The 27784-nt window shown below is 55.1% G+C and overlaps 1 protein-coding gene across 1 annotated transcript; it reads left to right on the top strand.

Moving 5' to 3' along the window:
* The first annotated feature begins 4969 nt into the window (after window positions 1–4969).
* On the top strand, window positions 4970–26273 carry LOC129330229 (protein-glutamine gamma-glutamyltransferase E-like). The gene is made up of 13 exons (XM_054980241.1): window positions 4970–5050; window positions 9812–9985; window positions 10231–10464; window positions 11016–11134; window positions 11634–11762; window positions 12797–12974; window positions 14183–14318; window positions 14739–14842; window positions 16291–16536; window positions 16798–17097; window positions 19436–19593; window positions 21889–22022; window positions 25986–26273. Exons 1-13 carry the CDS (start codon window positions 5044–5046, stop codon window positions 26131–26133), a joined length of 2067 nt encoding a protein of 688 aa, XP_054836216.1. The 5' UTR covers window positions 4970–5043; the 3' UTR covers window positions 26134–26273.
* Window positions 26274–27784: the final 1511 nt, after the last annotated feature.

Here is a 27784-nt window from a genome sequence, read left to right as displayed (position 1 = left end):
GGTGATGGGCTCTCGAGAAAGGGGTGCACCCTTCACGTCCCCCAGGATCGTTCTAGCAAGTCAAGGAGCGACGTCTGTAGCAGTGGTGGAAAATAACCCCTTTCCTGCGCTGTGCTGAGATTTCAAAGCTGACTGTCACAACACAGTGCCAGTCTGGGAGCAGCCGGGTCACTCGTGGTGATAGATCGGACGCTCCCGCATGAGGCCCTTGCAGCCGTAGATAGACCAGGAAACCTCTGACAGGAGGGAAATAGCAGTGTGTGTGTGGGCGGGGGGCGACCCAGGCATGAGTCCCCAGGCCAAAACACTGCCTGGTTCCCGGGCCAGCCGCATTCTTCAAACCCCCTTCTTGGGTTTCTGCACCTGCTTCCCCCTCCTTCTATCTCCAGGGTATTCAAGGCAAGGAATGAAGTCACAAGTGCAACTTTGGAGAATTGTAATCATCATAATTCCCCCAGGTGCCTGTGGAAAAAAGGCCACCACTTACGAGGATGTGAAACATGACGCAACGAGATTTCCTGGAAGATCAGGGCAGGAAAACCATCAGGTCAGGGTGTGATCCCTTCCCTGAGTCCAATTATCATTACTTTCAGCCACTCATGGCTGAGACAGCTCAGTGGAGCAAGCGGGAGGGAAACCCTCATGAATCAGCCTCGAGGTGGAGTGCTGATCTCCCTCTGACTGCAGCTGGGCCAGGGCCAGTGGGGCCCACTTGCAAGCTGGAGAGAACAGCAAGACTGGAGTCCGGTGGCACCCCGGAGACCAATATTCTCAGGGATAAGCATTTGAAAGTCAAAGCTCTGAAGAAGGGAGCTGTGACGCTCAAAAGCGTACACCCTGAAAATCTTGTTGGTCTCTAAGGGGCTACTGGACTTCAGTCCTGCTGTTCTACTGCACCAACATGGCTGCCTACCAGAAGCTTGATAGAAATGTTGAAGGCGCATAAACAGACGGCGGCCGCGCAGTCACCCCTAAGCCAAGCATTGTGCCTAGCAGTCTGTCTCTGACTTGCTTTCGATGCTCAGTTGTGGGTGTGGAGGCAGTCAGGCCTGCCCCCCAGTCCTGGAGTGGGCTTTGTGGGTTCCAGAAAGTGGCCTTTCATGTGTTGCAAAAAGACAAGCTATGCTCAGCATGAAGACGGACCGCTGTGCTGGAAAACGACGGAGGCAGCCAGTGACCAGCAAGGGCTCCTGCAGAGCACCGCATGGATTTGAGGAGTCTGTTGTGGGCTGCCGATTGCTGATTGTGTAGTTTAACTGTTTCCTGTAAGACACAAGACTGAGAAGAGGCCCCCTAGGCTCACAGCAGCACCCAACGTTTTCATGTGCTTCTGAAGAAAAGCTGAGCCCAGAGGTGCCATGCTATGTCAACAGGAGGCGTGGCACGGGCATTTGGGAAGGGCAGGAACAGCCGGCAAGCTGCCCTCTGGAGACCAGCTGGACAGGGAGGGCCAGGCAGGGCCAAAGCGTCACCAGCCAGCACAAGTGCCCGGCCCCTAATAGGACGGCCTGTCCCCAGCAAAGCGCAGACTGGTTGGTCCTGTGATAAAGTGACCAGATGGGAGGGAGTTTTTGAAGCAGCTCTACTCATGAGTCAAACGTGGTTTTTCATGAATCAGGAGTGGCTCAGCCTGCCACCTCTGACTCATGTGTCAGAACACGCACGCACGCACACTTACAGAGTTCCTTCCATGTTGTGTAGGGATGTAACTCGAGGAAGCGCTTGCTTAATCCTCCCAGGTGGGTCTCCTAAGCAAACGGCTTCAGTGGGGAAGTCCCAAACTGTTCTTCAGCCACAGGCAGGAGCTCCTTGCCATGAATGGAGCCAGAGCTGTCCAGATGGTGACCGCAGGGCGACTGCCCATTCGGGAGCAGTGATTTGCGGCCTCCCCAGCCAACTTTTCAAAAGCCGGGCTCTTAAGCTGGAGCCATTGCCCCTGAGAGATCCCGTACCTCTTTTTAGGGTAGGAGCATTTCCAGTTAAGAAAGGCAGCTGAGCCTCACCCCAGCTCCTGGCGCAAGTCAGGGCCAGTCCAGGGCTTTTGGCACATTGTGCCAGGAGGCATCAGAAGGCCAGCTGGGAGCTGGAGGGAAGGAACAGAGCCCCCCCCCGCACTGCACAGCTGGAAGCCACTTACCCTCCCTCCAGGTGCAGTAGGGGAAGGCAAGCCAGGCAAGCCAGGGGGTGGCCGTGCAGCTGGGGTGGGGGGAGCTGCTCACGGCTGACAAGATCACTCTCCCCTCCTCCATATTGTCCCCACAACAAGCCCCCCATGAGGTGGGTCAGGCTGAGAGAGACAGAGAGAAGAGGCTGGACCCAGGTCACCCAGTGAGCTTCCAGGGAAGGACCGGGATCTGCCCTGCCTCTCCCAGGCCCTCGCCTGGCCCTCCAGGGCCCACCAGCCACATCCAGCCGAGGAAGCTGCCCTCCCCACCCCCGTGTTTTGCTCACGCTCGCTCTCCCCTTTATCCTTCTCACTTGGCCACTCCAACCCTTCACTATTATAACTGAGCAAGGCAAAGGGCTTCGGAAGGGGGAAGAAAGGTGTTGTGGAAGGAGAGTCTTTCTTTGACAGGTGCCATTCACTGCAAGTGAGTAAAAGGTCTTGCGTTTTTTTACAGAGTGGCCTTTCCCAATAGTTGTGGGGACGGGATTCCATAAGCGGGACGCCTTGTGTCACAGACGCAGCAGCACGTTGGAGGAAGACGCAGCGGGTTTGTTTCAGAATGATGGAGGAGAAGTGTCTGTTTCACGGTCACTGCAGATAAGCCCCTCAGCGACCTGCTAGCCTCGTGACGCAAGTATGTCATCTTAACTGGAATGGAATTTTCTCACTCACTCTTCTATTTTACTTGTACCCACCTGTTTTCAGCAACTGCTAACCAACAAACTTAGGGCAAGTCTTTTTGTCCCGCATCCAGGTTACAGCCCAGGCCTTGGTTCGGTGGGCCTTGCTTGCAGGATTGGAGCGTGTAACCTTCTCCAGTGCATGCTGCATAAAGCAGTCAATACTGGGCCTGCTTCTAGTTCATCCTTTTCCACAACACAGTACAGCCCCAAGACGAATGAGGTCCTTCCCTCAAAACCAGTGGGCTTAGAAGGGGGTGGCTTGGCTTGGGAGAGAGCTGTAAAATTCTTACCACACTGAGCACGCTGTCGATGTTTCTACTGGCCACGAGGCAGCCACTGATATCTCTGGAGCCCTGCCGGAAAAGTGGCCGCTGCACCAAGCCCCAAAGGCCACGGGGTACCGTACAGGGAAGCTGCTGCCCCAGCATCCACGGTTTGCCCCCCCTCTCCCACTTTTCAGAGTCTCTCTCCACCAGACATCTGACACCTGAAGAACGTGTGTCGGGAGATGCAACGTTAGCCAGGAAGGGTAGTTCTAAAAGACAGAGCCCGCTTTGCTGTACTCCAGCCCATTATAACCTCTCCAGGTCCAAGCCTGGCTCTGGAAGGCAGCGCCAGCCCATTTCCATTCCTTGCTGCCCTCCAGTTGCAAACCCAAACAGCTTTAGCCCGGAGAGGTGAAATTGACAGGTCCTTCCCAGAGGAGGATGAAATTGACAAACCCTCCAAGGAGTGATCTCCACCTGTTAGAGTCTTTTAAAACTATGCTTCCCAGCTAACATGGCATCTCCCTACACTCGATGAGCACACGCCGAGGCATCTCATGCAGAGAGACTCTCAGCGACTGCCCTCCATAAGGACATAAGTTCCAAACGGCACGCCACGTCCGGATATATAATGACTGCATGTGTGGCTGCCTGAAAGCCCTTCTTCTGCATGAGAGCACAACTCCCCCACAAGTCGAGCAAACGCTCAACGGCTCTGGCATCGTGTGCATGGCAGACATAACCTCAATGTTAAATAGACAAAAGGACAAAAAGCGTTCTTTGCGCCTGGGACAGTGAGCCCAGACTGAGGCCCCAAGGCACAGCACCCATGTCGAGAAGTCAGCACCCATCTTTGCAGTGCCCTGAGATGGGAGGCCCACTGGGCAGACTGTTCTCTGCACAGCCAAAAGGGCAGCTCCTCTCCCACTTCCCTGTCCCCAGGAATGGCGTGGCAGTGGCGTGGCACCAGCAGACCTCTTGGAGGGAGCTCCAGAGCAAAGTCTGTTTCATGTGCACTGCAGAAATCAAGGCTCATGAATATTTATCTGCCATGTAAGCATGAGCTAAGCATTTAGATCAGGATCCTGGAGCCTCGCTCGCAGGTGAGCATCCTGGGTGCTTTGCTGTCCTCCTTTTCCTCTTCCGCCACTTTGCAGCAGGTCACAAAACCTGTGCCAGAGGGACTCGCTGCAGAAGCAGCCTCTCCCTTCAGACCTCGGTTGGTCGGGCAAAAGCTTCCAGGCACAGCTCATTTCACACAGGCCAGCAGCCACCTCCTGCTCTGGGTGGCAGCAACTGGGATCTCTTCAGACAGCACAGGGGGCAAGCAAGGGAGAGACACCAGCGCATCACCCTCTGAAGGAATGTTCCTTAATTGGATTGCACAACGGAGCTCTTCCCCATTGGGAAATGCCGGTTTTACGGTTGCATGAGTTCTGCCTCTCCTTTAATTGCATGGTGCAAGGAGGGGGGGGGCGGCAGGGGGGGGGAGGTCAGCATTTTTGCTCCCGGTCCCTGTCCCGTCCAGCTGAATGAAGGTTGCTTAAGACCTCCGTGCCCACGTGTAGCCTGGAAGTCCCAGGGAAAGGACTCTCCACGTTTGCCGAGTCAAGCTGCCTTCCATCCTTCCTGGGCAATGACTCCACTCCCTGCCTGCCCATGGACACAGCAGCAAGATCCGCTCCCTGCAGCCGAGCGCTGTCTTCTGCTCACCTCTTGCATAAGGCAGATCTTGCATGACAGCAGCCTGTCACCGGGGGAAGTTCACGGTGTGAGCCTCACCCACCTTGCTGGGCTGTCCTTGCTCTGATAGGAGGGGCCTCCCTCTTGTTGGTTCGGTATAAGATGCTCCCCAAACCCTTGGAGGATCACCTTGTCTCAGCAAGCCACCCTGAGAAGCCCAGGAGGACCCGAAGAAGCCAAGATCATGACCGGTAAGTGCAAAACTAGCAAGCTGCCACAGGAGCGGAAACGGACTGGACTGGTTGGCGGCAGCTAGGGCTTAGAGTGGACCAGCAGGACTCAAGGGAAACCTCAGGCGGCCTTGGATGTGAAAGGGGCTCAGCTGGTCACGTGCCCCTCTCCGCTGGGCTGGCACTCTCCCTGCTTGGGCCAAACCCCCCTCTGTGCCTGGACCTGCCTTCGCCTGCTATGAGGGGGTGCGCACAGCATGCCCCTTTGGGACAGACTGAGGCTGCAAGGGCAAGGCGTGGATGGGGTGCTGCTCTATGGGACTGGCAGCAGAGCAGGCTGGCAAACATGACCTGGTGCCCTTCCTTGGCAAGAGGGACTGATAGGCATCAGGAGACAGGAGGAGCACGGCTGCCTTCGGTTCTCACTCAGACCCATAGCCAGAAGGACCCTGTTTGCCTGCCTCAGGCCTCCCTCCCTCCTGGGTACCCTGATGGCACCCATTTGCATCTCAGAGCAGCCCTGCCAAGACGTCGCATGTGGGGGAGACAAGCTGGCAGTGCTCAGCTGGCCATTGGAGGGTTACAGTTCCCGCCAAGGGAGCCCGAACTGGCAGCTGTCTAAAGGCATCTCTGCTTGGCCCTCGGCTGCCTGCGTCCTGTGGTGTGACCTGGGGCTGTCCTTTTCCTGGGATACATTGTGTGTGCCGATGGGTGGCAGAGGATGACGCCAGAGGGAGTGTCCACTTTTCCCCTCTGCAAGATCCTTAATTATAGGGGGCAGCTGGAGCAGGCACCTGGCAGGCACGCTGGGGCTTGCCGGACATGTCTGGGCTCAGTGCCTCAGGACTGATCCTTCTTTGGCTTGCAGCCCAGCCCAACCCAAGCAGGACTCCTGGGTCCTGGGAAGAGAGGGGCCTGGAGCCTTTCTGAGGGGGCAGGGGAGGCCTGGCGAGGGTCTCCCAGCGGCTCCAGCTTGCACAGTCCAGAATGCAGCAATGGACTCTCCAGGAAATGCCTCCTTGTGCATTTCCACAGAATTAACAACTTGCTAAGCATGTGCCAGGTGTGGAGACCTCTGGGTCTGAATCTTGTATCAGCATTACATACATACATACATACATGCATGCATGCATGCATACCTAAACTTTATTACATTTATAACAACAACAACAACAACATTCGATTTATATACCGCCCTTCAGGACAACTTAATGCCCACTCAGAGCAGGTTACAAAGTATGTCATTATTATCCCTACAACAATAATCACCCTGTGAGGTGGGTGGGGCTGAGAGAGCTCTGAGAGAGCCGTGACTAGCCCAAGGTCACCCAGCTGGCTTCAAGCGGAGGAGTGGGGAATCAAACCCGGCTCTCCAGATTAGAGTCCCGCGTTCTTAACCACGACACCATACTGGCTCTCATAGCTTATAGCCTTAGCAAATGACACCAGGTGAAAACTGCAATACTATCTCAATACCAGTTAAAATCCTTACAATGTCCATTTAAAATTAAAACGCATAATAATTAAAATCAAAGCAACAAAACAGAAAATTAGAGGCCACTTACTGTCCCTGTATTAACACATCAAACCCAGCATAGTATTTACAGATTATCTATTAACCACGCTAGCAGTACATGGTTTTGACAGAGTCTTTAAGTGATAAACTTTGCCATTTGTGATGTTACCTGTTTATTTTTTATCAGCAAGCAACGTTATATGCCTGTTCTGGTCCGATCTCTCAGTTATCATGACAAAATATTCCCAAGATATCGTTCACGTTCCACTACAAATCCTGAGCACGGGAAAACCACCTGGGCTCGGTCCTCAATAGATCTCTGGTCCCAGAGGCAGACATGTTTGTTATATGTGGTCCCATTATAATGACTTCTTAACATTGCTGGTTGTAAAATAGCCAGAAGTGTTTTGGTGAATGCTTTCCTAGGAGTTAAATTTTAACAGATCAGTAAAATAAGATGGAAGGATTAAAGGGGGAAATGCATGCTGTCTGTAACGATAAGGGGAGAATGCAAAGTATTGGGTACCCTGAGAAAGCTGCCTGTTCTCAGGGCACCCAATAATGTAGCGTCCACTGGAACAGCAGTCTTTGTTTTATTAATTGTTTTGCTGCAAAAAACCCAAACCTCCTTAAATAACCTTCTGAAAATCCAAGTTTGGCTACTAGGTGGGAATATACGACCTTGCCATGAATTCGCTTTCACATCCTCATAAGCCAAAGTTAAGAAACTTGAACTTGGACCAAACAGAATTTTCAACTAAAAGTTAATAGCAGCTTTATGGACTGAGGACAATATTGCCAGCAAATCCAGCTCATATTAACTGCTGATGGTGAGTTAGGAACTGCTAACAACATGCAAGCCAATTTATTTTGAATAACTTTTCAAGGTCATTAATTTCTAACCCCCCAAACTGGGGCTCCGTATAATATCTGTGATAATACCTTTGTTATATAGATTGCTAGTATTGGGGGTACCAAATACTTTGTTCTGTAAAATCTAAGAAGGCAAACACAACTTTTTCAAAATTCCACTTTGCATATTCAGTATGTACTGACCAAGAAGCAGAATTATGGAAGACTACCCCAGGATATTTAAAAGACGTCACTTGCTGTAATTAATGCATTCCCTTTCATTGTCCACTTATGAGGGTGGGTTCTTTTACTGAAAACTACAATCTTTGTTTTATCATAGTTAATGTTTAGTAAATTGTTTTTTATAATAAAAACTAAACTGTTTTAAAAGCCTTTAAGGCCAACTTGTGTATGGGATATAAGTAAAGTATAATCAGTGTAAAGAAGTATCGAGTCTGCCTTCCCTCCCAGCCTAACTGGAAAAAATTGTGCCCCTGACTAATATTCAGCTGTATCGTTTATATACAGGTTGAAAAGCAAAGGAGCCCAAACAACCCCAGCTCACACCTTTTGAAGCTGCAACTGGGTTGGACAATTGGCCATAAATACCCAATCTAACCTGAAGAGTGGTCTTGGCACAAACAGCTTTAATTTAATTCAATAGCCTACTTTCAATATTCAGCTAACTTAATTTATCCCACAGGCACTGCCTTAGGATAGAGTCAAAAGCAGCTTTAAGATCAATGAATGCACATACAATTGCCTAGAGAACCCATTCACATATTTATTCATGAAATGCTGTGATGAGAAGGAGTGAATGACCTGACCTAAATCCAATTTGTTCAGGGACCAGCAAACCATTTTCAGACACCCACCCTTCTAACGTCCATCAGAGGTGCCTTGCATGAAGTTTACCTGGGATATCCAGTAGACTTAGCAGTCTGCAGTTGGGTGGATCTTTTCCATAGATAGATACAATGACAGAAGAAGGCCTGCTCCCGGGGAAACTTACCCATTCCACCTATATGGGAGCCAGTTTGGTGTCGTGGTTAAGAGTGCAGGACTCTAATCTGGAGAGCCGGGTTTGATTCCCCACTGCTCCTCTGCTTGAAGCCAGCTGGGAGACCTGGGGTCACTCACAGCTCTTCCAAGTTGCTCTCAGCCCCACCCACCTCACAGGGTGTTTGTTGTTGTGGGTATAATAATGGCATACTTTGTAAACTGCTCTGAGTGGGCATTAAGTTGTCCTGAAGGGCGGTATATAAATCAAATGTTATTATTATTATTGTTATGAATGTTATTATGTGTGAACAAATTGGCTAGACCTGGTGCTCACGCATCAGCATTGCAGAGGTCCCGTAGGGCTCTGCTCCCGCAGCCTCCTGGCCACAGAGGCTCCCTCTCCGTTGTCCCTTGGCAACACACTACTGGCTTGAGGGATAATTCCCATCAGGAGCCAGAAGAGAAGCCCAAGCGTGAAGCCGGAGGCCAGAATGAACTCCCGCCAAGAATAGGGGGCCGTGCAAGAGGACGGACGCCTCCCTCCACACAACCACACACTTGTCTCTTGGCTGGTTTTTAAAAAAACACTTCTACCCCATCTCTTCAAGAAATATTAAAGCAATATTCCTCCTACTGTAGCATAGTGGTTAAGCACTTGAGCACTCTGCTAGTTGGACTCCCACAACAGCCAGGAGCTCAGCAGACAGCCTCGGGTGAGCCCCTCCTCTCAGCCCAGCTCCCAGCTGCATTGTGGGGATGATGACAACACCGGCTTTGTCCGCCGCTCTGAGTGAGGCACTCGCCTGTCCAGAAGAGCGGTATATAAGCACAGTTGTTGTTATTGTTGTTATTATGTGATTGAAATCAACCCACAGCCAATCAGCGAAACAGAACAGCCCAAAGCCCGCTGCCTAACAGTTGCAGTGTCCCAGATGGAGAAGAACCCAAGGACACCCAGCTGGCTTGAAGCGGGGGGTGGGGGGCAGGAATCAAGCCTGGCACTCCAGATTAGAGGCCTGCCGCTCTTAACCACGACCCCAAATGGAATATATTTACAGCAAAGGAAGAATTGGCAAGGAAGCCCCTCAACTGCTCTTCTGGGGCTTGCAAATTATAGTGTGTGTTACATGCTGTCAAGTTGCCTCTGACCTATGGTGACCCTATGAAGGAAAGACCGCCCAAACATCCTCTCATTCACAGACTTGCTCAGATCCTGCAAACCGGGGGGGCGTGGCTTCTTTGACTGAGCCCAGCCCTCTCCTTTTAGGTCTTCCTCTTTCCCTACCGCAGGCCTGCAAAAGGGCCTCCCCTCCCCCGGCCGCGATGGCCGCTGGGGGAGGGCACAGTTGCTGCTAAGGCAAGGCCTGTCTGGTCTGGATCGTGCCCCAGCTTTTCTCCTTGCCTTCTTACAGCGCTGAGTCTAGCAAACATCGACTGGAAATGGAAACAGAACACCCTTGCTCACCATACGAACCGGTACAATACGAAGGAGCTGGTGGTGCGGCGGGGGCAGCCCATCGATCTCACTCTCACCTTCCGGGGGACAAAACCATCGGGGAGCAGCCTCACCTTTACTGCAGAAACAGGTACCTGCCCCCCTGGCTCTCCTCTCCCCCCTGGGTGATGCTCCCCTTCTGGCGTCTGGCAGGGGCCGCCCTTCTCAGGCCCTGCTTCCCTGAAGCTTTTCCCACGCCCAGTCCGTTGACGCCCCTGGAAGCAGCCAAGCAGCCGGCCTCTGACCCTCGTCCAAGGGCAGCCTCTGGCAGCCGCAGCCGTGGTCGTCGTGGGGACTTGCTGTGGCTTGATCTGTGGCTGTCTTCTTTGTCCTCAGGGGCCACCGCTGCTCTTCAGGCAAAGACACGCGTGTCCTTTACCGTGTCCGCCACACCACAGAGCGGCTCTTGGGGTGCCGTCCAGACCTCTGCTGATGCCAGCTCAGTGAGCGTCTCCATTTTGAGTCCACCAAAAGCCATCATTGGACGCTACAAATTCAGCGTGACGACTGGCTCCGGGAGCAGCACCAGTCTGGGCACTCTGGTCCTGCTCTTTAATCCTTGGCTGTCAGGTACAGAACGAAGGTTGCCTTCAATGCTCAATGGGACTGTGCAAAGGAAACCTTAGAAGGGGGGTGGCCTGCCAGCTGCGGGCAGGACCTCCCCGAGAAGGCAAGGTCTGCAGCCCATCCGGGGGGGCGGGCAGGGGGGAGGACTCACTTAGCACAGCCTTCAAAATGGCAACACTGGGCAGGATGGCCCCCTTCTGGCCCCCACGAGGATGCCACCGCCATTTTGAAGTCATTTAAAACCATTGCGAGGATTTTGCAGGTGCTGAAACAGCAGTGCGGGGTCGGGGTGGGGGGGCGTGCCGCTGTTAGGTGCTTGATAAGAGCGGGGCTGGGGGAAAGAGCACCAACTGCCTTTCTCTCAACAGCCGGGCCATGGCTGCCTTGCTAAAGAGCACGGAAGGTGGGGGAGATGCCAGAGGGCCAAAATGGGCAGCGCAGCGGGCAAGGGCACTCAGGCACCCCAGCTGACAAGCCTGCTTGGGGCTGGCACCGGAGACAGCCTCAGCTCTCCTCCCCAGAGCTTCTGCCAGAGACTGCCGTTTGCCTTTCAGGAGACGACGTGTTCATGCAAAATAATGCTGAGCGCGAGGAGTATGTCCTCTCCGAGTTTGGCCTGGTCTTTGTGGGGAGTGCAAATCGTATCTCTCACTCCGGCTGGAACTTCGGGCAGGTAAGTGCAAAGGGAGCGAAGGGACCTCAGCTGAGAACAGGGAAGGGTTCCAGACATGGGATGTGTGCATTGAAACAAGCCCCGGTGTTGGAGAATCCCAGAGCATGAGGAACTGAGCCCCCATCTGCCTGCTTCTGAATTTCACCGTTTCCCATAACGGCTTCCTCTTCTCCGCTTTCTTAATTTGATCAGATCGTGTGGAAGGAAGGAGGGAGAGGACAGAAAAGGACAGGCAAAAGAAAGAGGGGGGGCTCTCCCTGCTGGTTCTGCTTTGCAGGCATGGAACAGGAGGGTCCCTTCACTTCCCCTGATTCTTTGAGCAGGACTATTCCCGAAGCACTGCAGATCTCAGCATTCCCGTCTGCAGTGCAGGATCCCGACACGCCCCAGTTAGATGCCTCGGCTCCTGTTCCCCCCCCCCCCCACGTGTTAAGGCTGGAAAAGCAGGGTGAGATGCAAAGGACTGGGCAGCGGGGCTAAAACCTTCCTCCCCCCACAGTTTCAAGAGGACATTCTGAACATCTGCCTTGTCCTCCTGGACCGGAGCAGAAGCTACCTCCAGGACTCCCACCGTGACCTGGCTCACCGGAACGACCCCAAGCACGTTGGCCGGGTGCTGAGCGCCATGGTAAGGCGGCACTGGGAACAACCCCTCTCTGGACACCCTTGGCTGCGCTGTGCCTGCAAGCTCTGCCCGAGGCGGCACTCCCTGGGAGCAGAGGACACAGGGCGCACCCCTGTCCTTCTTCACAGCCTCCCCTCTTCTTCCCACCCCAACGGGGCACAGGGCAAAGAGGAGGGCTGTCCAGCCCCTTCCTCTCTGAGCCAGATCTCTCACAGGCAGCTTTCGTGTCCGGCCACGGACCAGGGTTGGCCCTCCACACATTAACTAAAGAAGGTTATTAAAGAGGCCCCAATTCCAGAAGCCAAGAGGGAGGTTTCGAGGCAGGATGGGGGGGGGGGTCAAGGTCTCGCAAGGTCCAAGGTCCTGTCCTTCAACGCATTGCAAGTAGTGCTGAGTCCCCCCCCCCCGCCTTGTGACAGCAAGAATCAGATGACCTTAGGGTATGGTGCACATTCTGGACATGTTTGAACATGGGATAGAAGACGGCATGAGAATGCCAAGCCCGAGGGAGAGCTGGGAGCAATGCTGGGAGAGAGACTTCTGCACAGGGGAATACGCAGCAGGGCCCCTGCCTCCCCTTGCAGACCAGTTGCACTTTGCTGACTAACTGGGGCAGGAGGTGGGGGGGCTGCCGAGTGCACACCCAACTGAAAGTGGTGCTGGCCGGCCGTGTAGCTGGACCCAGATGCTCGTTGTCTGCACCACATGACTCTTCCAGCCGTGCTTTCCTCCAGCTCTGCTTTTGCAACTCAGCCTGCCCGGGACTTCAGCCAGGGGAAATTCTTGCTGCACCACCCTGGCAGGGGGAGAATTAAATTGCCTGCATTGCGGCAGAGGCAGGGCTCTGGACCCCGTTAGCCCCTACCCCCCTCCCCAACCTGGGCAACGGTCAAGGGTGCCTTCTCGCCCCTTCCAGGCTGAGGAACAAGGAAATGGGACAAGGGCTGGCGGGGGGGGGGGGGCAATTCCACACAATCACTGAGGAACAGCCGGTGGGTGTTGACCAGACCGCCTTTGCCTGCCTTGCCTTTTCCCAGGTCAACAGCAACGACGACAACGGCGTGCTGCAGGGGAACTGGAGCGGGAACTACCCTGGGGGGCAGAATCCGAGCAGCTGGACGGGAAGCGTGGACATCTTGCGGAAGTGGAAGGCTGCCGGGTTTCGGCCGGTGAAGTACGGGCAGTGCTGGGTCTTTGCTGGCGTGCTGACCACCGGTGAGTCTCCGTCCGTTCTGTATGGGCACAGCCCGTGCCCTGCTGTGCTTGGGCTGGCTCTGGCTGGCCACAGTCCAGAGGAGGCTGGGCCAAAGTTCCCGGCTTTCCTGCACAGAGTCTGGGGCCAAAAAAGGATGGGAGCCCATGCCAGACCCACGGATCATGTCATGCCAAGGCACCTCTGCATTTCATGGCACCTGGGCTGGCTTTGGGCAACTTCTGAGCATGTGCAAAGTGGCCAGAGCACACAGGGCCCCCACAGCTGCCTCCAGCAGCTCTGCCCTGCGGTGCTGTCTCTCCACGGACTCGTCACTACGCAGTTTTCTTGCTGGGTTACTCGTTGTTCAGATTCTTCGGATTCTGCAGCTGACTGCTCGTTTAGGTTTTTGACTAGTATGATGGTGGTGTGGTTTTTGTCCTGTGCTGTGCTACTACGGTGGCAGGGAGGCAGGCTAGAGGCCTTCTGTAACACCCGTCACTCATCCCCAGGGTGCATCCTTCCTGAAGGAGAGGGGATAGAGGGAAGACCCGGGCGGTTCAGGGGCAAAGGGGTGGGGTGGGGTGGGGGGAGGGCCTCAGGATCCTAGGGTTGGAAGGGGCCTCCAGGGTCATCTAGTCTGACTCCCTACACAATGCAGGAAATTCACAACTACGCCCCCCACCCTGACCCCCAGTGCCCCCGGCTCCGTGCCCAGAAGATGGCAAAACACCTCCAGGATCCTTGGCTAAACTGGCCTGCAGAATTTGCCTTCCAAGGGTCACAGCAAGCCTTTTCCCTCCCCACACAGTGACTGCTCTTGGACGGGCGCTAGGCACGGCAGGGGGTGGGTGGAGATGCCCCTGCCATAACACATCACATTGCTCTGAAGTAGCTAAGGCCACCTTTCTCTGAACCATGAACCTCTGCAGGGGCTCCATTAGCATGAGCAAAATTTGTCTTGCTTCCTGTCCTCGTGGGCACTTGCCAGCCCACTTGCCAATCGAACTCTGCCCCTTTGTTTGTGTTTTTGAAAAGGGAGACCCACAGGCCAGAAAGGGTTAGGGTGGCCTGTGCCTGACAGCGGGGGGGGGAGGAGGGGGGTCTGCTGTGAGCCCTGCCACCTGCAGGTGCTTCCAGGAGGAGAGAACAGACTCGCTGGGCTTCGGAGCCCCCAGGGAAGACCAGCCCAAGACCCTCACTCTTTCTCTCTCTCTCTTTCTCTCTCTAGTCCTCCGGTGCCTGGGAATGCCCGCCCGCATGATTACGAACTTCAACTCTGCCCATGACACAGACCGAACCCTGACAGTAGATGAGTACTACGATGCCTCTGGAAACCCTCTGAGCATGGGAGCAGATAGCGTCTGGTAATGCTTCTTCTTCTTTGCTGGTTGCAAAGCACTCGAGAGAGGAAGCCCCCCCCCCCGAGTCAGAAGGCAGGTCAAGAGCAATGAGGAGGGGGCTGCCTAGGGGGCTCCGGGTCAGCCACCCGGCCGTGGCTGCGGACAGTGTTGGGCTCCAAGGTCCTGCCTTGGTCTGCCCAGCAGGGCCCTTCTTAAGCTCCACCATCCAGCCTCTGAGGGAGGCAGAGGGAGCCCCACGCTGCACAGTCTGGCCAGCTCACCGCGTTACCCCCCAGTGGACTTGCCCCAAGCAGCCCTTGTGGGGAGGGACCCACAGCCACGCCAGGGACCCACCCCCTCCTCTGCCCTTCGGGAAAAAGCGGCGCAGGAAAGGGCCTGCCGGCCACGGGACAAACCTCCTCACCCGCTCGCTCTCGGCCGCAGGAACTTCCACGTGTGGAATGAGAGCTGGTTCGTGCGGCCTGACCTGGGCGCCATGTACAGCGGGTGGCAAATTTTAGACGCAACTCCTCAGGAGAGAAGCACAGGTAGGCGGAAACTGCTTTGAGTTTGAGTTTGCCCGTGTACTGTCAAGGGGGTTAAGCTTAACGGTATAGGAATTTAAGCAAAGTAGGCGTGAGAATTTCTTTTTTAGTTTTCAAATCTGCAGAGACAGTTTGAAACACGTATTTCTTGGGAAAATGTCACTCAGTGCTCAGAGGTGTCTTTCAAACAGATTAGATGGTTGAATAAAGTCATGTGAGGTTCAGGCAACTGATTATACATAAAGGAAGCCGCACCCAGACACCCCTCAGTCCCCTGGGGTTGTTGCGTTTCTTTTCTTATTTCATTATTTCAAAAGTGATTAGACGGATTTTAAAAGATAACTTTAAGTGATTCTCGGCTGCGATACGAGGTTTTCACTGGACACCTGGAATAAAGGAACTTCTTCTGACCTCTCTTCAGTCCGAGGGCTGATTACCTGTCATAGACTGTTAGACTGATCGTCTCAACACAGCCTTCCGGTCTAGTGGTGAAAGTGTTGCTTTGGACTGACAAAGAAACTCCAAGGAAACTTGTCTCCATGTGTCTTTTTAAAAAGTAATGCCCCACCCCCACCCCACCCACCCACCCCCCATCTGGGATAATCCCCCATAACAAAACCAGGTGGCAGAAATGCGCACTGGTATGTTCCCGTTTGCCTTGCTTCAGAGCCACTTGGCACTTCCTTTTGCAAACTTACTTGCACAAAGAACCCAGCATGAAGTGCCCAAAGGTACTTTGGCCCCTCTGCCCTGAGGCAGTCAAGTTTCTCTGCAGCACAGACAGCAAATGGGGGGAGCATCCTTTCCCAACGGAGGCTCCTTCGGCAGCGCTGCACGTGCGTTCCGCCCTTCCCGTCCGTTTTCAAAAAAAATTGAATCCCTCCCGTGCGATCCTGACCTCTGTTTCCTCGCTTCCCTGAAGAGTGTCAGAAGAGTTCTGCTCTATCAGACCAAGGGGGGCCCCATGCCCCCTTGCGCATTGTCCAGCTACCCAAGGAAGGCTCACCAGTTGAGATACGGAGGCCAGCACTTCCCCCTGCTGCTGAGCCCCTAGCTGACGCCTGCCTGGGCCTCATCCTGCCCAAGGCCATCTGGGGTTGAGGGCTTAGCCTAGTGCTCCATACGCTACCTGAGCATTCCTTCTGCCGGCCCTGAGCCTGCTGGCCACATTCACCCCCAGCCCCTCTGACTGGTTTTCTGACACTGAGAGCCAAGCTACACGTGACGCCTGACACAGGTTGGACACTTGTCAGCTTCCCTCAAGTTCTGATGGGAAATGTAGGCACATCCTGGTCTTGCAGCTGTAATGGAGAGCCAAGCTGTAAAACCAGGACGCCCACATTTCCCGCCAAAACTTGTGGGAAGCCGACCAGTGTCCAACCTGTGTCAGGCGTCACTTGTAGCTTGGCTCTGAGTGGACTGCCCGCCCACCTCCTTTTCTGTCCCTGCAGGCCTGTTCCAGTGTGGCCCGGCTTCTCTGACCGCCATCAAAGAGGGAGACGTGGATCTGAAGTACGACTGCCCCTTTGTCTTTGCTGAGGTCAATGCGGACCGCGTCACTTGGACGTACAACACGGCCACAGGAGAAACCAAGAGAGTGTACACGGAGACCAAGTCAGTCGGCCGGCACACGAGCACCAAGACTGTGGGCAGCTACGCCCGTTTGGATGTCACCAACAATTACAAATATGAAGAAGGTAAAGTGAGCTCCCGTGCGCTCCCGCCCCCTCTTTGTGAGCGCCTGTGCTTCCCCCAGCGTGGGCCAGGGTCCGTGGCATCTGCCGCCGGGGGGGGGGGAGGGGTCTGAGCCACACAACCAAGGCCCAAGAGTCCTGCCCTGCTCTGACCAGTGGCCAGCAGCGGAGCTACTTATGAGCAAGCCCTACTCTCTCTCTCTCTCTCTCTCTCTCTCTCTCTCTCTCTCTCTCTCTCTCTCTCTCTCTCTCTGTCTCTTTCAGGAACTGCTAAGGAAAGGGAAGTGTTCCAAAAAGCTTGCACAAAGCTGAATCTGAATACAATGAGTTCCACATCTGCTAGGCTGGCCGCACCTCCGGAGCCCAGCGTTTCAGGGAAATTCAAGGTGGAGAGCACCCCTGAAGTGGGCAAAGATGTCCACTTAGCCTTGATGCTCACCAACCAGGCTTCAGAGCCGAAGAAGCTGGAGGCGCACATGACAGCCTGGACCATTGTCTACACGGGGAAGCCAATCCATGAGGTCTGGAAGAACGCCCAGTCTGTGACCCTGGGCCCCAAAGAAGGTAACCTTTCAGGCCTGCCCATTCCCTGATCGCCACTTTGGGGTCAGGGAGGAATTTCCCTCCAGGCCAGACCGGCCAGGGATCTTGGACATTGTTTGCTTCCTCTGGGCTTAGAGCAGGGGTCACCGGGGGGAGGGGGGGCTGGGGGAAGAGCTGTGACTTTCTTCCTTTGTGCAGGGGGATGGACTAGATGACTATTGAGGCCATCTATGATTCTGTCTGGGAGACCCGGGTTCGAATCTTTGCACTGACAAGGAAGCTCCCTGGGCAATCTTCAGCCAGTCACTCTCTCAGCCTAACCTACCTCACAAAGTTGGGGTTTTTTGGAGGAGGGGAGAATAATGATGCAAGTAGCTTTGGGTCTCCACCGGGGTATAAAAATCTAAATAAAATAATAATGCCTCGTGCCCCTTCTTTTTCTTCCTGTCCAAGAAGGAGACTCCTCACTGCCCCTAGTTGCAGAGGGTGGGGCGGGGGGCTATGACCATCTTTGGCAGGGTTGCCAGGTGTAGCCGCCGTCCCTGGAGAAAGGCTTTCTTGCATGCTTTAGCATCATCCAGGTGTGACTATGGCTGTGTGTGGAGTGGCAGCAGAAGCCTCAATGGGCACCAAGCATGGCAGCGAAGGTGGCAACCAGGGGCTCCCTGCAGCGAACACACGAGGAGCCCTCTGCCTTCTCGGCCGCGCCGGCATGCGGGATGGTTCTGAGCCCTCTGCAGAGTGCTGCTTTTCACCTAACTTCAAGCCGAAGCGTGCAAAGGGCTGTCTCCCCCTGCCTCCCCCTGCCCAGGGGCTGAGGAGACGCACGGAATCCTCCCCAGGGTCAGAGATCTGAGGAGGGGCTGCTTCCACTGCTGCCGCCCCCCTCCCCCGGTTGTGGCATCCCCTCTGCCAGGAGGTGCGATTGGGGCCGTCTTGACAGGCCTTCTGGTGTGTAAGCAGAAGATGTTTTTATTCCAGAAAGCCTTAAAACGGAGCCGCTCTTTGGTCTGAGGTTTCATTGTTTTAGACTTTATTTTTAGCTCTTACTTGATTGTATATTTTATGTTTGTATAATAATGATAATAACTTATATACTGCCCTCCTAGACAGATTAGTGCCCTATTTAGAGCAGTGAACAATGCCAGCATTACCCCCACAATCCAGCTGGGGAGGCGGGGCTGAGAAGAGGGGCTCACCCGAGACCACCTGCTGAGCTCATGGCAGGAGTGGGAGTCGAACCAGCAGAGTGCTGAATCACAGCCCAACCACGTAACGGTGCGGCCAGAACACTGCCAGAGGAAACAGTTCAAGCCAATCATTAGAAGCCTCCTTCAAAGCCCGCCTTTCCCTGGCACTGTGTCTGTGGGAGGGTTGCCAGGCCCCCTAACCCTTCCGGGTCAGAGGAGGAATCTGGCGCTTACTGGGGGTGATGCTCTCGTGCGTGCTGTTTGCGCGCATGATTTCATCAGTTCCGGAAGAGTGTGCCTGCTGTGCGCTGGCCTAGAGGGGTTTTTGCCAGCCCTCCCCCCCCCAAAGCTGGCCAGGTGAGTGGCAGCGGAGGGGGGGCAGAGGCTGGGATTGGGGGAATCCCCTGCCCCCACCAGGCGACTGGCAGCCCTTGTCCGTGGTGGTCCCCTGCTTCCTGCTCTCCTCCTGACAGGCAGAGCCCCCACTCCTTCCAAGCAGGGAGGGGCTGGATGGCAAAAGAGGGGAAGAGGAAAGCTGTGCCCCTCGTGAAACTCCTAGCGTGGTGGGGTAATGTGAGAAGACACGGAGGGAGCCGGGCCTCTCTGTGCTCCTCCATCTCAGCGCTAAAGGGTTACAAGAGATCCGCACTGCACAAACAAGAAGAGAAAAAAGAGTGGGTTGAGCACCAAAGGTCCTGGACACATGTGGAGGAGGTGCTTAGAAACATGCGGTCATTCTCCTCCTGTGTTGTAAGACTCACATTTGTGTACATATTGATTTATTAAAATGTTTTTAGTTTGCTTTTCAGCAGAACTGCTTCCAAATCAGTTTGCAATCATATAAAGATATAATGCAAGCAGGCAACTAAAAGCCTGTATCATTTGAAAACAAAGGAGAAAAATAGTAGACGACGGGGAAGGCAATGGCAAACCACCCCGTAACAAAAAGTCTGCCAAGAAAATGTCGTGATGCGACGTCCCCCCAGGGGTCAGTAATGACTCGGTGCTTGCACAGGGGACTACCTTTACCTAGTAGAGTACAAACCAGCAGTTTAAAGACTTCTGATCCCAAATCAACCCCACAATACGGCCCACCACAAAGCCGGCCATGCAGACAAACCTTTGCCGGGCTTTGAGGGCACGTCTCTTTCCCATCCCTTTCTTTCCAGAGAAAACCTTCCCGATAAAGATCTCTTACGAGGAGTACCAGAAGCACCTGACCACAGACAACATGATCCGCACCACAGCCTTGTACCAGGTGGAGAAGGAGGGGGAAGCGCTGGTGGAACGCGTCGTCACCCTGGACAACCCCAGCCTCCACATCAAGGTCAGTGCAGCCCCCCCCCCACTGTCTCCCGCCACGCACAGGGCCAGAAGCATCTGTGGGGGGGGGGATGCTGGTGTAAAAAGTCTGGCGCAGAGGCGCAGTCACATTTGTGGAGGGCGGGGGGACAAAGCTTCTTTCCAGTGGTGGGTGTTCAAAACAGCACCGACAGCCAAAGGAGGCAGCAGTGGGGCAGCTGGCAGGGGGGTGGTGGGCCCAGTGGGGCAGCGATTCCCGCGCATGTCCCCACAACAACACATGGAGTCTTTGTGCCGGCTGGTTTGGGGGCAAAGCACGGCTTCTGGAAGGCCCCATGGGCAAGAAGAGCCAGCGGCATCCATTGTGTCTTTGTCTGCTTAAAACACGGTTATGCCGCCTTTTATATTTATGCAATTTATGGTCTGCCTTTCTCACTGAGACTCAAGGCAGGTTACACAGTGTGAGAGTAGGACAGTCAGTATCGAGGACAATCTCATAAACAATGCTGTAGGGTGAATAAACTCAAGTTTACAAAGATAACATTAGCAAGAAGAAATGCTGAAACAGAACAGAAGCAATTCTAGGGCTGACGTAGGAACACATAGTTAAAGCAACAGATAGTACGTAAAGCAACAGCCAAATAGGGACCCATACAGTGAAACATTTCAAACATTTTAAAACCAAGTTAAGTTTAAAACAACATTTCAAATGGATTTTAACTGTGTTTTAACTCTGCTTTTAACTTCTGTTTCGTGACATTTTACATTGCAAGCTGCCACGAACACCTTTGGAGGAAAGGCAGCTAATAAATATTTTAAATTAAAAATAATAATGGTACAAAAATAATTCTATAAAACACACACACATTCACAAACACCCAACTCCAAGAACAGGGAGGAGGGCCAGTGACAGTTTTTTTGGGGGGTGCCTCCAATTAAACAAAAAAGCTTCCACCCCCACCCCGGCAGAAGAGAAGGGCAGAGGGAGGCAGGCGAAGCTCCCTGGGGAGGGAATGCCACACTTTTTGGCACCACGGCTGAGACCCTTTCTCAGGTTGCCACCCATATAGCCTTCGGTGGTGGGGCACCTGAAGCAAGGCCGCCCAGCTGTGACTGGAGTCCGACAGGCAGGTTCGTATGGGAAAAGCTGCCCCTAAAGGGATGCTGGCCCCAAACCATACAGGGGGTTAAACGTCAACAGCAGCACCTTGAAGTGGGCCCAGAGGGAAATTGGGGGCCAGTAGAGATGGGAGAAGGCTGGAGTGAGAGGGCCCCTGCGACCCGCTCCAGCCAGCATTCTGGCCACAGCATTCTGCGCCAGTTGTAGCTTCCAGGCAGTCTGAGCAGCGCATGGCAGTCATTTAGTCTCATTCTCAGAGCATGCACTACAGCGGCAGGATCTTTTCTGCCCCGGAACAGCGGAAGCTGGCGACCACGGCTGGCACCTGTTTAGCCAACAGGAGGCCTGGCTCCAGCAGCAGCACCCCCAGGCTACAAACCTGCTCCCTTCGGGGACGTGCGATCCCATCTAGAGCAGGCGATGTAACCCATTTCGGGGGTCAGGCTTTCCCTTCCCTAGTAGCCTCTCCACCTTATCGGGATTAAGTTCCAGCACGTTAGCCCTCATCTACTCCACAACCGCCACCAGGAACCTGTTCCCAGTTCCCAGCCTCTCAGGGCTCTGCTGGCAGCATGAGAGAGACTGAGTGTCATTGGCGTGCTGGTGCCAGCTCAGCCCAGGTCTCAGGGGCCTCGTCCATTTTCTCTCCCCATTCCCTGCGCTTTCTCTGAGAGATAGGCTTGCCAGCCTCCAGGTAGTGGCAGGAGATCTCCTGGAATTACAACTGGTCTCCAGAGATCAGTTCACCTGGAGAAAATGGCTACTTTGGGGGGTGGACTCTATGGAATTATGCCGTGCCAGGCTCCTTTCCCTCCCTAAACCCCACTTTCTCCAGGTTTCTCCGGGTTCCACCCCCCAGATCTCCAGGAATTTCCCAACTTGGCGCCAGCAGCCCTACTGAGAGAGGCTCCAAAGCGCTTTGCTGGGGCTCGTGTCCTGCCCTGGGAGTCACTTTGCTCCAGCCCGTTCAGGAGGAATATCTCAATGCAAACAGACCGGCCCCAGCAGTAGGGCGAAGGAGATGCTGTTGGGCAGCAGGAAGAAGCATTTGGGGGAGGCTCTCCAGGGGGGTGCCCAGGCTGAGGGGCGGGCCTTTGCATGCCTGGGCGCCCTGGCCTTCGTTGCTTCTCCCCTTGGCCCTGTGCTAGGGCACTCCAGGGAGTGGTGGCTGAGAGCCGGCCTGTTTTTGTGTTTGGGCAGGTGCTGGGCCCGGTCAAAGTGAGCGAGGAGGTAGAGGTGGAAGTGACGTTCACTAACCCTCTCGACCAGGAAGTCAAGGACTGCGTGCTGCTGGCCGAGGGCAGTGACTTGCTGGAGGAAAAGCTCAAGCTGAAGTAAGTGTCGGGGGGGGGGGGGCAGGGCAGGGCAGGGCAGGCCCCGCCTTCCAGGGCCACAAACAAGGGGCCATGGGAAGGAAGAGGAGGGGGGGCTGCGTGCTGCAGGGCTTGCTCTCCGGCACCTTCTCCCCACCCAGGGGGCACTTCCCTAGCAGGCCAAAGCTACGCCCCAGTCTGGGCACAGATGCCCTGTGCAGCTGGAAGGTGAGTCTGCCAGCGCAGCGCAGCCCAGCCCAGCCCAGCCTCCCTTCCCCTTGCAACACCCTGACAGCGGGGTGGAGTGTGCGAGGAACAGCTGCTCAGCCTCCCACCTTGTGCCACCTGCCCCCCCCCCCCCCGAGAGGGACTCTGTCCACCTTTTTATCAATGGAAAAGGGGTATTTGCCTGACGGAAAGTACTCCGGGGAGGGGAGGGGAGGGGAGAGTTGGGTTCCTGTCCTGACAGCATGAGTTCCAGCCAGGCAGCCTTCTGAAGGTCTTCTGCTATAACCGCACGGGAGTGGTTTCCTCTGTGCAGAAGCCTGCAGAGAAATGTGCGTGTTTGAGTACAGCTGCAGAGTGGCCCCTCCTGCTCAAGTACAGCCCCTTATTCTGCCACCCAGAGGGTGCCCCGTGCTGCTGCCACTGCTCACACTGCCCTGTGGGTGCCTGGCATTACCTGAGGCACAGGTGGGCAATGGCGGGGGGGGGGGGCTCAGCTACATCGCTGAATCCTGGACTTTTGGGAACCAGTGTGGGAAACGGCAGAGGTTTTGCCTGTGTAAAACCAGGGTCTCAGCGTCTGGGGAAATGAGCTCCTCCGGCAATAAAAAGCAAGCTCGTACAGAGCCACAGAGGCTGCTCAGGAGAGCTCTGGAGCCTTTAAATATGGACACGGAGTTACTAAGCACAAAGGAAGGACTTTTTTGTAGCTTCGCTGGGGGAGGGGGGAAATGTTCACATCAATGGATCTCTCTCTCTTTCACACACGCACTCACGCAGGCAGGCATGCCAGAAAAGCTCTGCTAGACCAGACCAAAGAGGAGCCGCCTGACCGAGCTTCAATAGCGGCTCTAGCAAGCTGCCCCAAGGGCAGCCCACAAACCAGAGAGTGGAAGGAAGAGAATGGTGTCTGGGGCGGGGCGGGGAGGGGGGCAAGCCAAGAACCTTGGGCTCTCCTTTCAGCCTTCTGACAGCCAAGATCCGTGAGCCACTGCCCCCCCCCACCCCCACCCCAGCCAGAGCCGGCTCTGCCCCTCTTCCCTGTATGCCCCAGATGGGTCACGCTAGCTGTGCCTGGGCCAGGCTCTTGCCAGCCAGGGCTCGGGGTGAGCTTGTGCTTTCCTCCGCTCCGCTGCTCCTCCAGACTGCTTGGCCTGGCAATCTGTCTCTCCTTCCGTTTCCGACACGCGCCTGTTCTGATTTTCAGCCCACCCCTTCGCTTTCCTGTTGGCGCCTCCTGGGTCTCTTTGCCATGGGGGTTGCTTGCAGTTGTCCCTTTGCTAACAGCTTATCCAGGGAGTATTGCTCACCTTGGGCGCCTTCCTCGGAGAGATTACCTGGCCCTGGGAGGTGGCCTTACATTTCTCAAAGCGTATTAAGCTCATCTTGCCTGAAGTACCAGGTGTTTGCCTGGAGGCCCTGATGCTGAGCTTTCCACATGGTCAGGCAGAATCCCAGCATTGATGTGGCCACTTCCCCGCCCTGCTCTGCCCCATTGGCCAGGTCTTCACCACTGGTGAAGGGCAAGTCAAGGACAGCCAGTCCCCTTGGTGCTTCTCCCACCTTCTGACGGAGAAAGGCCTCCTCGGCACGGCACGGCACGGCACCAACTGACTGGAGGCACTGAGCTCAGTGGAGTTCGTTGCGTAGCAGGGATCCAGGGAGCCGAAGCCGTCTGTGATTCCCGCAGCGTCTCTCAGCATCCACCTTCTCTCCTGCCTTTGGTGGCCTGCAGGAGGCTCCAGCCACACGGCTGTCTTTCCTTCTTCCTTCCTCTCTTCTTCTGTCCCTCTTGGATTTCCGTTTTGGACCCATGATGCTGTTCTCCCTCCCTTTCTGCTGCCATCAGGAATACAGTTCAGGGGCTTTATTTGGTCCATGGGAGTCATAATGTCAAGTCTCCATTAGGCCTGACGAACAGCGTAAGAGCCTCAGAAGCGCCCTGCTGGATCAGAGCGGCAGCCCCTCCAGTCCGGCATCCCGCCTCTCAGGGAGGCCAAGGAGTTGTCCCGGAGGGCCAAACCCAAAAGTCCTCATGGAGGCTGAGCCCCTCCTCTGCTGCTGCCTGAGGGCGCTGGGGTCCAGAGGTCTGGCGTCTCTGGGCGGGGGGCGGCCTTCAGCCCCCATGGCTGGGAGCCAGGAGCGGGGCTGCCTGACCAGGAGCGGAAGCCCCTCTTATTTATGGCGGAGACCCTCGGCGTTAGTGTGTAGAAATCAAAGGCCATAAATCCCTTGCTCCGATGGCTGTGGACTTTTAAGCTGTTCCCCCAACTCCCTGAGTGGAGACATAATAGTTCCTCTCTCTTCCATGGTGGCCAGAACTCATCTGGAATAAGGTTTCCAGCTCTGGGTGCTACAGTTTAAGAGGTAAGAAAACTGGACCCGGTTAAGAGAAGAGCAGTGCAAATGTGTCGAGGTCTGAAAAACCAACCCTGCGAGGAAGCTTTAGACTGGGTATGTTTAGTCTGGAGAAAAGAAGACTGGAGGTAGATGGGATCCGTTCCGCAGGTACCCGAAGGGCTGCCTCCGGGGAGAGGGCATAGACTGGTCCTCTGAAGGTCCAAAGGGCAAAACTGGATCATGTAGCTTAAGCTACAGGATAGTAGATCAGGAGAAACTTCAAAAGGGACCCCGTGGCCCCAGGAGGGCTCAGCGGCACGCACCCAGCTTTGCACGTGCCTTCTGCCAGGTCAGGCCATTGGTCCCCTGAGCCCAGAACTGCCTGCTAGGACTGGCGGCAGCCCTTGAAAAGGGTCTTTCCTAGCACAGCGTTTGGCTTGGACTCGGGGCCTCCAGTGCACACACACAAGCACTGGTGCATTTCACCAGGGGTCGGAAATGGGCTCAGCCTTACGAGCCAGGAAGGCCGGCCCCAAATGCACGCTCCTCTCTGTGCAGCTGCAAAGGGCCAGCTGCCAGGCAGCCCCTTTGCTTTTGCTCGCGATTTCTGTCCTGCTCCGTTTCCAAGGAGCTCAGGATTGGCATACGAGGCCCCCTGTTTCTATCCTCACAAGACCCCCCTGCAAGGAGTGCAGCGGCAGCAGCTCCCCCTCTGAGCTTTGGGGCTGAGCAGGGAGTGAAGCCCGGATCTCCCTGGCCTCTGCCCATGTGCTCGCTGCTGCACCACAAAGGGTCACTGCGGAGACAGAGGCGTTCTGCGGGATGAGGCTATTCAGGAATGAGCAGACCTGCTTGCATCACCAGCCAGCCAGCCAGCCGAGCCTTAGCCTGCTTGTTAATTGAGCAGGGAGTGCCCAGGGAGGAACCGTGCCAGGCAGGCACAGGTGGGTCTAGTCAGAGGAACTGGGCCAGCCCTTCCGCGTCGGCTCTTCTCTTCCTCGGGGACCCAGAGCTCCATCCGCCTTCCCAGTCCAGCGGAGTTGACTCTGGCCAAGGCCTTTCCCAGCCACGCAAGACGGCTTCCTGCGTGGACAGTGTGCATGTCTTGCGAGCTGCAGCCACTCCACCCAGGGCCAGTAAGAGAGAAGCCCTTGGTGATGCCGGGCACGCCACAGAGCTAAGGGGGGCTGAGGGGGCTTCTGCTGTGGTCCGAGACGTGGGTCTCAGTGGAGTGGAGGGGGGGGGGGAGAGCGCTCTCCTATGGCGATCCCACCGGCCAGAGCCAACAGGTGGCTGCTCAGATGGCTTGAGAAGCAGGCAGGCGCCTAGGCAAGACTCCCTCACCCACGGGGTCTTTGTTGGCACCGGAGCATGTGACGCTCCCCCTCTGATCTTTCTGCCTCTGCCCTTCCTCCACAGCGCACCACCACTGCTGGCCAAGCAGCGGGGAACTGTCCGGTTTTCAGTGACCCCCAGCAAGGGAGGGACCAAGCAGCTGCTCGTCAACTTCTCCTGCGACAAATTTCAAGACATCAAAACCTTTGAGACGGTGGAAGTGGCCGAGTAATTCTGACGCAAGCGGTGGCCAGGCCGCGGGGGTGCAGGGGGTGCGGGGGGGGGCACAGCTGCTGCGTCACAAAGCTTGAATGAGCAAGCGGTTCTGCATGGAAGCCTTGTCATAATACACACGGCCGTCTTTTGTCCGCATGGTGTGGCCTGGCATTGTATTCTTTTGACAAATCCCTCTCGCCACAGGTCCTTGAAGAACCTGCTGGGACAGGCCAAGGTGGGCCCTCCAGGCCCTCATTCTCCTCACAACGGGGGCAGCCAGAGGCCTTGGGAGGCTCACGCTCCTGGCAGGAAGGGACGGGACGGGACGGGACGGGAGGGGAGTCTCCAACATTTTGGAGGGTCCGTTGAGAGGCTCACTGGGCCCCTCTGAATTTCTTGACTCCTTTGGCAGAGCTTTCGGTGGGGAGGGGAGCATCGCCGTGCCTGCCAGTCGAAAGTCCCACGAGCGAATTAAGTGCTGCACAAAGAGGGGCTTGTGATTGGCAGCCCTGACTGGTCTTGTAGTTGACCCCCCAGTGATAGGCTCAAGGAGGGAGGGAGAGAAGAGGTTCTCTGTGTCCTACCTCCCCAGCCTCCATCAGCTCCTCACAAAAGATGGCTGCCGTGGCTCTTGCCTGCCACCCCTAACCCCTTTGCCCTCGATGGGCCACAGACCCACCCCCTGCGGGTGCCAGCCTAAGCCCCTGGCTGCCACACCTCCCTTTGCTTTGTCCTGGAGGAGGGACCACCGGGAAGGAGCCCTTCCAACTCCCTGTTTTATAACCATTCATTAGAGTTTTTAAAATAATTATAAAACATACAGACAATAGGAAAAAATGAAAACATGAACAAGAAGAGAAAAGGAAAAAAAACAAAAAAGAAAAAGAAGGGGGGAAAGGCATTTAAATAATAGGAATATATACCAGTTTTCCATTTGAAGAGGTCTATCAACAGTACATATCCTACACCAAGTCTAACATTCCCATTAGTAAATATTTCTCCTTTCCTTCTACACATTCCTTCCCTCTCCTTAATCTTCAAAAGCACAAGTCATTAGTTCATCACGTTCTGTGTCATGCAAAAAGTCTCTAAGGGGCTTCCATATAGTCCGATATTTATCTAGCAGAATCTAGAGCCGTTTCAACCCTGAAGGAGCTGAGGAGCTGGTCTTGGGCCTGTATCCACGTTGGCTGGCATGTGGCGGCCCTCTGCTTTTGGGCGGAGCTTCCATGTGGTGTGCTCGTTCTAAGCCCCCAAGAAGGGGGTCCCAGGACTTTTCACTTGAAACATCCTACTATATAAATGGCAAGCCGTATTGGCGACGACTCACTTTTTATCTTCGCACAGACGCATTGCTGACAACTCTGGCCTCAAGGTCACTGTGAAGGGCCCGCTTGCTTCCGGGAAGGGGCCTGCCAAACAAACAGCCTAAGCACTCCTCCCCGCACCTCCCCTCAGTGCCCTCCCACTCTGGCGCCGAGGCTGCTGCAAAGCGCCCGCTTGCCACTGGGAAGCAGCCCGCTGAATCAGTTTTCTAGAGCCCATTGTGTTTTTACATACAACGGGTGTTGTTGCTAGTAGAAACATAAAGCTGGAAGAGACCCCAAGAGCCATCTAGTCCAACCCTCTGCACAAAGCAGGAAATTCCCAGCTATCTCCCCCCTCAG

This window comes from Eublepharis macularius, chromosome 5 (genome assembly GCF_028583425.1).
Source record: "Eublepharis macularius isolate TG4126 chromosome 5, MPM_Emac_v1.0, whole genome shotgun sequence".
NCBI classification, from domain to species: Eukaryota; Metazoa; Chordata; class Lepidosauria; order Squamata; family Eublepharidae; genus Eublepharis; species Eublepharis macularius.
Note: the sequence above shows the minus strand (reverse complement) of the source record. Positions and strands in the feature narration are given on the sequence as shown.